This window comes from Barbus barbus, assembly GCF_936440315.1.
Source record: "Barbus barbus genome assembly, chromosome: 33".
NCBI classification, from domain to species: Eukaryota; Metazoa; Chordata; class Actinopteri; order Cypriniformes; family Cyprinidae; genus Barbus; species Barbus barbus.
Genome location: NC_136761.1, coordinates 2,918,169 through 2,931,058, shown reverse-complemented (window position 1 = coordinate 2,931,058; position 12,890 = coordinate 2,918,169). Strand labels below are relative to the sequence as shown.

Sequence of the window (12,890 nt, the reverse complement as noted above, 5' to 3'; positions counted from 1 at the left end):
AATGACATCTGGGACTAACTTTGAGATACAATGTGCAGCACTAACTAGAGAGCCGGGATGTGTCAAGCGTGTGGGAGGAAAAATATTAAAATGCGTTGAGAGCCTGCGCTTCACTGAAGCCTTGCTAGATCTGCCACCATGAAGCATAAAGAATAGGTCTCTTCAGAGGATGGAGATGTACCTTTGAATTCATTCAGTCTGTGCATTTTGAGGTGATATGCCTGGCAAAAATTGATATACAGTTGAAGGCAAAAACGGGAAATAAATCTACAAAATCAGAATAAAACATAACATGATATAATTTATATTATATCCTTAAAGTATATCTGAATATGTATTTTTTGATCAAATACAAATATATCTATGTGGCATAGTTCACCCAAAAATTCTGTCATTAATTACCCTCATGTCATTCCAAACCCGTAAGACCTTCTTTCATCTTTGGAACACATTTTAAGATATTTTTTATGAAATCTAAGGGCTCTCTGACCCTCCATAGACAGCAAGGGAACTACCACGGTCAAGGCACAGAAAAGTACCAAGATGATCGACGAAGTAGTCCATGTGACATCAGTGGTTCAACTGTAATGTTACGAAGCTACGATAATACTTTTTTGCGCAAAGAAAACAAAAATAACAACTTTATTCCACATTTTTGTCACTACTGCGTCACTTGTGGATGTGCGTTCATGACAGTACCATGACGCAAGCGTGTGGCGACGCCGGCCCTGACCCTGATCCGGTGTGATGACGTTGAACACAAGGCACAAGGTACGGCGCATGTGTTCAACGGCATCACGCGGGTCTGGGTCAGCGCCGGCGCCACCACACACTCGCATTTCTTTTTTTGCTTAAAAAAGTGTTCTTGTAGCTTTGTAACTGTGTAGTGTGAAAGTCCGTGTGGTGAGCGGGTGACCTCTGGTGGTGGGTGAACGGAAGTGCATGGCCAGGATTCGTGACAGTAACATTACAGTTGAACCCCTGATGTCACATGGACTACTTTGTCGATCATCTTGGCACATTTCTGGGCCTTGATTGGTAGTTCCCTTGATGTCTATGGGAGGGTCAGAGAGCTCTCAGATTTCATCAAAAATATCTTCATTTGTTCCGAAAATGAGCGAAGGTCTTACATGTTTGGAACAACATGAGGGTGAGTAATTAATGAGAGATTTTTCATTTTTGGGTGAACTATCCCTTTAATTTGTATTTCAACAAAGTTGTTGAAATTAAATACGTATGCATTATCTGTAGGCAAATTATGCATTATCTGTAGGCAGTTTGATGGTGGATGTGGATGTAGCCTAGCGGTCACAAATGCTAACACTTCTGATATTTGATCAATGGGGAACGGTTATCAGCAATGAGCTGAAATGGCCCAACAGTAAAGTAACTGGTTTAGTAAATACATTATTCTGTCACTTATTCCCAGTGACCTCATTTATTTATTTTTGTTTATTTATTTAGCTATTTGATAATTTTTTTTAGTGAAGATCCTATAATATAATTGATCCAGTCAATGAAAAACTTTATCTGGTAGAAAACAATTTCACATATAATAAAGCGTAATGAATTAAACATGAAATTTAGAAGAAAAAAAATCTAATTTATCTTACAAAAAAGCATTTTCTTGTAAAATGTACTATAATTTAATATTATTTCATTTATTTACAACACTGAAAAATAATTTTTACTATGCAGTTTTGTAATAAATCACACATTAAAATGTATAAAAAGAAAACATCATCATACATGACTCATTAAGAACTGGTTTTGCGCCAAACTTGTTTCACAAAGAAATGTTTCAGGGTTGAATGTTGCATGAAGGTCAGTGTATAAATGACTAATAACAAACTTAAAGTGATAGTTCATGCAAAATAAAAATGTCATGACAAAATTCATTGTTGAGACAGTGATCCCTTTATTTAGCAAGCTGACAGCAAAAAGAAGCAAGCTGAAAAAGTAAGACTCAACATAAAACAATGTTCGAGTCATCTGAGGTAAATCCTAAAGACTGGGGCCTTAAAATCTCTTAAAAGCTCACAGGCTCTGGAGAGCGTTTAACGTGTCACTTTAACAATTTAATGGGATTAGGGAGTTAGAGTTGTACCGCAGGAGGCAAACAGAGTGAGACGGAATGAAACAGGATTCAGGAACAGGCAATAGTCAAACATAGTAAAGAGGGTAATCCGAAATCTTAATTAAAAATACACTAACAGTAATCCACACACTTGTGTTTTTAGTTTTGATAGTCAAATATGCTCAAGTTGCAGCTGCTGAATTTAGAACCACCACAGAGACATTAATATGGGAAGAACAAACATAACACAGAACATCATGTATGTTGAGCTTAGACATGACGGAAACAAAGGACAACTGTATAAACATTAATATAGGAATGACCCTGTAGCACCTTGGCAGTTGCTGCAAAAGTAAAGTAAAAACACACATGAAATCTATTTATATAACTATTTTTTTTAGATGTAAATATTTTTAGACTTTTACCTCCCCAGGCTCATTGAAAATACATGCTCGTGGCAACATTTCTCCAAAATGCAAAAGGCAAAAAAATAAATAAATAAACAAATATGTAGCTGAAATGGACACTAGAGACAGTAAAATTTCTACAGCTTTTTATTCCTTTTCACAAAAATTATGGTTTACAGGGTGAGACTGATGATACTCGGGGCAACTTTGGTTAATTTTGTCGTTAATGGGCAACCAGGTGAGGCACAGGACCCACGAAGATAGAAATTGGTTACCCATTTTCAGTGGGAAAGTGCACGAGCACTTCTCAAAAAAAGTTGCCTCATGTATCATTAGCCTCACCCTGTTTTTGATTAAGAGTTTTGACAAATTTCCGCACAGTTCCTTTCACAATATTATGTTATGCCTTCAAAACTATTTTAAAATGCTGCAAGATTTGTTCAAAAATCACACTTTTGAACGTTGGCGTCACATGCTGTATTTGGTTTCAAATGCATGGGTTTTCTAACGCAGTAGATTTGCTCGGTTGCACAACCCATTGACACACCCCGTAAAGATCCCGTAAAGACACGTGACATTTCATGTGACGTGTATAATGCGCCACGCACCATTTCACTAAACTGGCGAACGATTTCAGCTTCAGCGTAGATAGTGAGGAGCTCCGATCGCTGCTTCATTCCAGTTTCATACACATTTTTCGTTGTGTGAATGTTGATCTGCCTTCAAAACACCCGGTAAAAGAGTCACGCGTCTTCACGCAATGATAACACTCGTCACCAGCCTTTACGGCATTGGTTCTGGCTTTTGTTCACACAGCGCTCGTTCCGGGACTGAACCCGGCAATGTTACTAGGTCCCCAACCCAGGATCGATTCCGGAATCAATCCCGGGACGTGTTTGCGTTCACACAGAAGGCACTCCGGCAATTTTCCGGGACCAATGTGCAGTGTGAAAGGGGCTTAAGTAAGCTAAAATAGCATGGTTGCACAAGCAAATAAATTTTTTATTTATTTTATATGTTGCTATCGTTAACACTTCTGGGTAGGTTTAGGGTTGGGTTTTGTATAAGGGGTTTGTTATTTTCAACATGACAAAGCATTGACATTTTAGCGACACTCAATGGACATTTGAAGTCTGAACCGCTGCAATACGTACCTGTACCAACGCAATAAAAACGTGGCCACGGACATGTAGTGAATGCTCGTTTTAGCGCCACTCACTGGACGTTTCGCTTTGAAACTGCCGAGAAACATGCAATAAGGTACAGTATGTAATGTCAGTGTTGAAGAAATGTTGCCACAAGCAAGTATTTTCATGAGCCTGGGTTGACTTTTGCACAGGTCTCCTGCTTCTCACATTTCCTATCATAAAAAGAATTCCAATAGTCTCACATGACTTCTCTAGTTTCAGAAGAGAGCTCAATAATGCCTCAAAGTTCAGCAAGATAACAAAATCTGCAATCAAATGTCAGTTATTTCAATATGAGCTCATTATTTTTCATCAAAAACTTCCAAGACCAAAAATATCTAAAAAGAAAAGAAAAAATCTCAGTAATTGTAGGAAAAACATAATGAATGGGTCTTTGAGTCATTGACTCAACTGATTTGTTCAAAAACACTGAATCATTCAGTAACAAAACACCACTGTCTTGATCTGAGACAACATGTTTCTAAACAATCAATACTGACAATGTGTCAAAATGTAGGTCACTTAATATAACTTTAAACATTGCATATTTTAAAATGTATTTATTCATTAATTATATAACTTTGGTTCAAATATAAAAGAGTGACAGGACAAATGATCATCTGGCTCAAGGCTGGGCTAGTAGGTGAATATGGTATTTCAAAACCGGATTGTGTGACCTAAAATCAAACAGATGGCCACAATGTTGTGTTTCTGAGTTTAACAGGGACCAGACTCCATTGGCTGGGTCATCTTTCAGGTCAACCGGGGGTGGGAAATGATCACAGACCCCAGAGCAGGATTGATTTTTCAGCTCAAGATCTCACTCTTCAACCTTTAACAGGAAAACATGGACATGGAGAGATGCTTAAAATGGAAACTTTAGAAAATAAGTTACGGGATTGATTGGTTTAATGATTTTAGATGGGTCACAGCTCTTTTGGGGCAATTTTGAAGCATATGTCTTAGATGAAAAGCCAGATTGGTGTTGAAAAGGCAGCCATTAGTGCCATTGGTCCACTTGATCCTCCTTTGAAGATGACCATGTTCTTCATAATATATATTTTTTAAACTATCAACAACTATTACCTCAGAGGCCTCTCCATTATGAAAACAGTGGAGGTTGGTAACCTCTATCAATAGTTTTGCCTCTCTTCATGTCTTTTTTGCTCCCACAAAATACTTTTTTTTTCTGCAGAGCTTCTGTGTAGGGTTGCAGCAATGTTCCATGGACTCATCCTCAAACAAATGTCTAATTATGGCAAAATCAACTTTTCTATGAACATTTTAATTTTGCAAAAAAATAAAAATAGTGAAATGTATGATCATTTAAACTTCATACATTTCTGTGAGGTTCAGACTCTATGCAGTCATTGGTTTCCACTGGAATGCTTACTGATATTTACTGGGATGCTAGCGTATGCATATTAATTTTATTGATGGTATAACGGATTTAAAGGATTATGGTTTGGAAGGTTTTGCATGTTGCTTTTTAGTAAACCACTTAAATGTGCGTTGGATTATGCTTTTCATTGGATCAGCCCGATATTGCAATGGTGATTTGAGTAAAACCCAATATTAAAGGTGTCTAATGTTGGAGAAGTTATACATGGATTAAGAGAAGTTATACATGGATTCAAAACTATTTGCATAGGCTAGTGTATTTAGTTTGTCTTTTGGAAAAGAGCCAGACCTGTTCTGCTCACAGAGGTTTAAATTCAAAGCAGCTGAGAGGACAGGAGAGGTACAGATGCTCGTGGCAGTTAATTAGAATGACCCCCCCCCCCCCCCCCCCCCCCCATCCCCCGGGATCACTCTGGCTTCTGGTCTGCCCACATAAAAGCTAGCCTGAGGGAGCAAAAATGAAGATAACTGAGTGTTCTAGAGAGCTTTTGGAAAGCGTTTGGGGCCATTTGTCCTCCCCCAGCCTCAGCCCTCAATGAGTTTTGAAGAACGCTTATTGATTGGTCATGCCATGAGGTAAGAGTTGGAGGAGAAATTGATGATGCTGCAGCTTTTTTGTTACCCGAGCTGCACTCATGGTGTGAGTGAGATAAGACAAGGCCCTCACATGATGGTTTAGTTGCATTTGGAATAATATTTTTAATGGTTCTTACAGCTTCAACTGCATAATATACAGACTTCATCCAAACTTTGTTTTGTAGCCTTAGGTATGCGATCTGTTTTTTTGTTTAGTTTCTTTCAGATATAGCATTATGAGGAATCATATTTTGAGATAAAGGAGCTTGTACTGTGAAAACATACTGTAACTTTCAAAACCCAAATCTTCCTTCCCAGTCCACAAAGAGCAGCAATAAGCATGAGCTTTAAAAATGACATGTTATGAGTGATGTCAAACAGATAGCAAATAAATATATATTTCATTTTATTTGTTTATTTTTGTTCAGTCAAAGTTTGGTATCGTAAACCATTCAGAGAGAAATGATAGACATTTTGGAAAATGTCCATTGCACTAAATAATTTTTGCCACTATTTCTGATATGCTAAAGTACTGCAAAATATTGCTACTAAATTATAAATTCAGCACAAAATAATATTTAAATTGTCTCCTATAAAGTTTGAAAATCTCTCTAAATTGCATAACATCATGTAAAGAATGTGTAGCATTGAAATTATAATCAACACTGATGATGTCATTGAAATATTTGCATGCTATTGGTCTTCCTTTTAAAATTAATTTACATATTGAATTATTGTGATTCGAGGGCTGAGAACTAGAAGGGCGTAAGTGACATTTCACCAACTTTACAGGAGAACCAAAACAAAAATTTGACCATAGATTGATCTGACTTTGTGTACTGATTTCAATAGTTTATAATATAAATTTGTAAAGTCATGGATGAGTACTTGCCAGTAGAAAGAGCTCATTAAGACCTTTCATTTGATATATATATATATATATATATATATATATATATATATATATCCTCTAGGAAGTGCAAATCTAGCTATTTTTGTTTTCTTCTATGGTACTATCCAATATCATTTTCTTCATCAGCCCCCAAGAAATGAAACTCTAACCGCTCACTGCAGGGAAGAGCAATTATATTGTCCCTGCTATGCCATTTAACATAATTTTCCTAAAACAATCAAACAGTTTTTGCAGTTATTGCGCTCAAGTCCTAGTCCCAGCTCTGCATGTTTTAGCTAAAGGTCACGCCGGAGCTGTAATGACCCACCGGTTTGACGTCTGGTTTATTGAACCTCTGGACTGAATGCTTTGCGATTGCTTGCATTTGGGCTCATGCGCTGGGCTCTCTCTGTCAGACCCGTGTGAATAGGTTCTGTCTGTGGGCGAGCACAGGGTCACTCTGCTCTGTCTTTGCCCATCACAACGGGTGAAAAATACCCTCAAGGACACCAAATCTCTTTCTGGTTGGCCAACACAAAGGTGACAGTGCTAGAGGTGCGATCAATGTGCCAGCGGGGGGAGGAATATTACAAAGTGAGCGCAGGAATCTTCGGGTATTTACTTCACATTAACTCAGAGCACAACTGTAATCCAGCCCCATAATGCCTCTCAGAAATCAACCCACCTTCATCCGTCTATGTTACATGATGGGATTTCAGTAATCTGCTGCTGTGAAATATTATAGTTGTTGAATATTGTCATTTAAAGCGCCCATATTATGTTCAGTTACCAGTTCATAATTTTATTTTTGGGCTATGCTAGAATACATCTGGACATTTTCAAGAACAGAAAGCACATTATTTTTGTAATTCTATACACTGCAGCAGCATACCTTTTAGCTCCTGTCTCTTCAGCCCAGTCTTTTGTGATTGGTCAAACATTTAAAGTGTGTGTGTGTGTGTGTGTGTGTGTGTGAAATGTTACGGCGATTACCATAATCAGGTTTTAGGCTTCATGAGCAGCTGTAAACAATAACTATGGCATATCTATAGTAAGTATATACAATGTTTTTTGTCCTTGCAGTGAAAAAAAAAAAAAAACAGCATCTTCTCGACATATCTAAATCACATAACTGTTGTTTGGGGCAGACAAAAGCAGCCAGTATGTGGGCATTATGCAAATGTGTAACATGATGACATACCCAAGTCCCAGAAATAATGGGAGGACTACCAATGAGGCGTTTCAGGCAACTGTTTTCTTTTTTGGAAGTTTCTTTGGTGTGGACTTTGTGGTTTGTAACTTTGCAGATTGTTTACATGCACAAGCAACTACTGTATATAACACATTAACCCTGTTGGAAAAAAAAACAGCATAAGGTGGTTAGGTATGTTTTGAAGAATGGCAGCTGGTTTGAACTGGTTTAAGCTGGTCCTTAGTTGGTATATGCTGGTTTAGCTGTTATGAACAGGTCCTGAGCAGAAGCTAGTTCCTTAGGACCAGGTTAGGACCAGCACATGACCAGTTTAAACCAGCTCATGACCAGGTTTTAACCAGCTCAAACCAGCTGTCATGCTTCAAAACATACCTAACCAGCTTATGCTGTTTTTGTTTTGTTTTATCTCAACAGGGAACAGAAAGGTAAAAAATAATTATAATTATAATACATGCAAAATCACCTAGCATCAAAGACCACTGGTTATTTCAAGGACTGGTTCACTCCAAATGTAAATTCTGTCATGTCTTCTGTTAGCACTAGTGTTCTGTGCTGTGTGCGCATCAGGTCTCGGTCTGGACCCTTTGAATGGAATCGTGTTATTAGACCCTGGCCGTGTCCACATCAAGGTTGTAGAGTGGTCCTGCTGGCTCGCAGGCTGTGAAGTTCAGTGATGATCTCTGTTCTTCCGCCAGCTCTCGCTCAGGTGTGAGGAGCCTGCAGCAGTATATGTTTGTGGGACAGGACTGATAACCTCACTGGCTCCAAAAGCCTTAAGTGGAGCCAAAAGTCAAGGGCATTATGGCAAAAGAGCATCAGAAAAGATATGGCTGCATCATTAGATCTCAGTCTTTTATGTTTTGGGGAAGCATTAAAGGTTCAGCCAAAGATGAAAATTCTGTCATTATCAACTCACCCTTATGTTGTTCCAGATCTATAGGAGGTTGTCTCTTCTGTAGAATAAGAAAGGACACAGATGATATACTGTAGAATATTCATCAGAAATCACTTAGTGGAAAGGACAAAAAAGAGTCTCTAAAAGTACTGCAAGTAATCCAAATGAGTGTGCTGTAATCCATCTCTGTCAAACTGGGTAACACTTTATTTCAATAATGCGCTTTAGACATTCAATGAACTGTAATTAATTTGCAACTCTCATTAGAGTATCAGTAGACAGTTAGGGTTAGGGTTAGGGTTAGGGTTAGGGTTAGTAGAATAAGTTGACATACTTGCAGAGTTTCTTAGTCAGTTGAAAGTGTGTTGGTGGAGCATCAAAATAAAGTGGTAGCAGATATTAAGCAGACAGTCTACTAATACGTAATACTCCAATGACTGCTTGTTGACATGTAGTTGCAGTTGCTTATAGTTGGTAGAATGTCTAAAGTGGACTATAAAAATAAAGTGTTACCCTAAATTGTGTTAAATAAATATTTGTGTGGTTTGACATTCAGTGAAGCCCAATGGCATTGGTTCTCACTTAATCACTAATGATGCACAGGTTTTATAGACACGTGTAGAAGATTTTTGTAACAAGTGAAATTTAGTATTTCCCTTAAAAAAAAGGCATCATGCATTTGCAGAACTCTTACGATATGGTGCTAGAGTCATATAAACTGTTTATGGTGCTTTTTGTTCTCTTTTGGACTTGACAGTGCCTAGTCACTGTCTACTGCTTTAAGAAGACATGAGACTTTAGCAAATTGTGTGACGAGGTCCATTTTTGGGTGAACATGTTGTTCTGTCTAGAATGATGCAATCGCTCAAGTTATTGCTCATTACTGCTTTCTCCATGCACTTCTGTTCATGTTCTTCAGCTCAGTAACACTATGATATTATATCCATTTCATAGCATGATATGAATTTGCAGTTTTGCTGCTGTCAAAATTGACCAGCATTTACAAGCAGTCATTCTTCCCCTGAGCTACATTTTAAAAGGTGGCAAAATTATTGTTTTTATTATTTTTTAATTTGTACAAAGTGGCCACAGCTCACTAATACAGAATGAATGAGTGGAACAAACAAGAAACATTTGTATAATGGGCATTTTGGTAATGTTATTTTCATGGTACCCATGGACATTATACTAACCACAGTATAAGTAACTTTGCAACTCCATGCCAACTAGCAGCCATTGGAGTATTAGTAGACTGTCTGCTTAATATGTGCTAACACTTTATTTTGATAATCCTCTGATTATAACTAAATTTGCCAAAACATGTCAATTTACCCTAACCCAACAATCTACTAATACTTTAATGATAATTCATAGATGCTGACATAGAATGAATTCCATTTGGAAGTGAGCATTACTAGATCACTTGAAAAAAAATGTATTCCCTGCACAAAGCATGTGTCCCAACCAACTGCTTCAAAAAGTCAAGTCACCATTATTTAGACAATGCTTTTTACTCTGCATATTGTGTCAAAGCAGCTTTACAGTATTAAACAGGCAAATAGTGTGTCAAAATAGTGTGCCATTCTCCTCTAGCCAGATGAAACCCGCAGTTTAATTCTAGGTTGCAACAATCAGATTGTGCAGAGGACTCATCCAGTTCCCATGTGTCCCATGTGAGATCTTGCCTTGGGGTTCAAAATGAATCATGAGGACACATCACTCAGGATCATAAATAGCGAGTGATCATTGTTTGTACGCTTCACTAATGGCCACTATTGAAAGGGGTCTGAGGTGGAGGCTGCAGGGTCAGTTCGGGTCAGTCATCAGCGCATCCGGCCCAGCTGTGACGCCCTTTGTTCATGCGTAGGAAGTCAGAGACATGTAGGGTTTTGTCCATGTGTATTCCCGTTGGCCAGCGTACAGTAGCAAGCCACATCAGAGACTGTCAGCCGCTGCATGTGGAAACATCCATCAATGTTGAGTGCCTTTGTCACTTAAGACAGTGTAAATGGAGAGAGGAGCTCACCTGAGGAATGATATAAGGCCCCTGCGCTCTTCTTACATGGATTGTAAACTGTTATTGATTCTCTTTCCTGTAGGTTGTGGCACTCGGAAAGAACAGTCGGGGCTACCATTATGTTATTGCCAATCTGGTGAGTTTCAGCACCTCCATACTCTTAACTAAATAAGAGAGATTTTCAGAAACAATGGAAATTCAATGACAGATAACAATGTTCAAGAAGATGAAAAGATACATCCACTACAAAACATGCAACAAAGGAGTGTAATATATGTATTTCTATTTGTTTTTTGTATTTTTTATATGATTTTAACAAAATGTAATAACTCTAAAAAGAGTGTAAGTGTAATCAGTAAAAAGTAACAAGTACTTTTATATTTTTCTACACTTTTGATACACGAGTGTGATTTTTCCCCCCCTGAAATGATATATTTGAATCATAAATATTGGTTTTCTTATGGTTTTACCAATTTAACAAGCTTATGTAATATATAATACTAATTTATACTCAATTTACCACAAGGAACCCAACAAGGAACTCTTCTTTTGGGTTTTGAACCAGAAACATTGATTTGAATCCATTTTTACATGATTATTGTTATATTGCCATCATCCCATGGATCCTAAGCTTGCTTCTTTTCCATCATCTCTTTCCTCAGGGCTTTACCAACATCAGCTTGGACAAGGTCTTTCTCGGCGGAGCAAACATTAGTGGCTTCCATATAATCAATCCTGAAAACACAGTTGTTCAACAGTTTCTCCAGAGATGGGACCGTCTAGATGAACGAGAGTTTCCTGAAGCTAGAAACACACCTCTGAAGGTCTGAAACTACTGCTTAAAAACAACACCAACAACCATTGTTGTTAACTCTTCTTCTTCTGATCGTTGACTTTTTCTTTCTTTGCCCATTTTCTTTTATTTTCCTTGCAACAGTCGATATATTGATATTCAGTCCAAGGTGCTATTAAAACTAGGGCTCAATTTCCATGTAATTAAATAATGATCATGAGATGAGCAGATTTGTAATGCTGTTTTAATTAAGGTTTTATTGTGGATGGGTGGGTAAGAAATGACCATGCTCTCACCCCAAAAATCAAGGGAACATTTGAATTATATTTTGCTTTAAAAAAAAAAATTAAAATAAACTTTTAGGGGCCTAGTACATATTTTGTATTGTGACATTATTTTTATGAAAATGTAGTATATTTCACACAGTAGACTATTTTTATTTATTTATTTAAAAACACATTTTCTTTTAATTTATTTCTCACTGTGGAAAGTCATACACACTTTCTTTTCCAGGACCTTATTTTAATGAAGGCATCAAAAGGCATTTTGAATTGAGAATGTAAATGCACAATGTGTCCTTTGATGTTACCTTTGTTATATTACGTTTATTTTAGTCGCTCAATTCCTCAATGCAGTCACTTTGAAGAAATACAAAACAATACAATAGCGTAGCTCACGGCAAATTAGCAGATGCCAGCTCGTTTTCTTTTCTTGGTTGAAATGGGATGTAATTACAAGTTACACCCATGAACAACAATAGCAGCAAAACCCTTTAGAGTCTCACATAAACTAAACATTTTACATATCTCTGTAATTAGAAACCTGGTTAACACTCTTTACATAGCAAGAAACAATGCACAACCTACATCCCTGAAGTGTGTCGTCTTTTGTTGCATTTGCCAGCTATGATTACATGCAGTAATGCATCGCAATTATCCTTCATTATATACATCAACATGCACTTGTAGACCTGGAAGAGGGCTGGCGAAGCTTATTTTAACCCTCTTCGAAGTGTTTACTTACAGATAATGTGTTTGCTTATTTTAAACTGCTCTAACACATAACTGTTAATGTGAGGTGCTTAACGGTTGTTGTGTACAGTACACTTCAGCGCTGTCTTATGATGCTATCCTGGTCATTGCGGAGGCGTTCCGATACCTGCGACGCCAGCGAGTAGACGTATCCAGACGAGGCAGTGCGGGCGATTGCCTAGCTAACCCTGCGGTCCCTTGGAGCCAAGGCATCGACATTGAACGAGCTCTCAAAATGGTAAAACCTCCATATTTTATTTTGCTCATGCAAGATTCTGAGTGCTTAAGCTTTTATGAAAATGACAATAACCATTTGTAATCTCTCAATGTGTAATTCAGATTGTAAGAGTGAGTACTTTGAAATGAATTATGCCTCCGTATGATTCATATGTGTTATTCCG

At 37.7% G+C, this 12,890-nt stretch overlaps 1 protein-coding gene across 1 annotated transcript in view; it reads left to right on the top strand.

Moving 5' to 3' along the window:
* The window catches only part of gria3b (glutamate receptor, ionotropic, AMPA 3b), a 115,092-nt gene that overhangs the window by 62,710 nt on the left and 39,492 nt on the right, over positions 1 to 12,890 (top strand). The window contains exons 5-7 of the mRNA XM_079390144.1: positions 10,748 to 10,801; positions 11,328 to 11,489; positions 12,560 to 12,727. Coding sequence (XP_079246270.1) covers positions 10,748 to 10,801; positions 11,328 to 11,489; positions 12,560 to 12,727 — 384 coding nt within the window. The remainder of the gene's footprint in view (positions 1 to 10,747; positions 10,802 to 11,327; positions 11,490 to 12,559; positions 12,728 to 12,890) is intronic.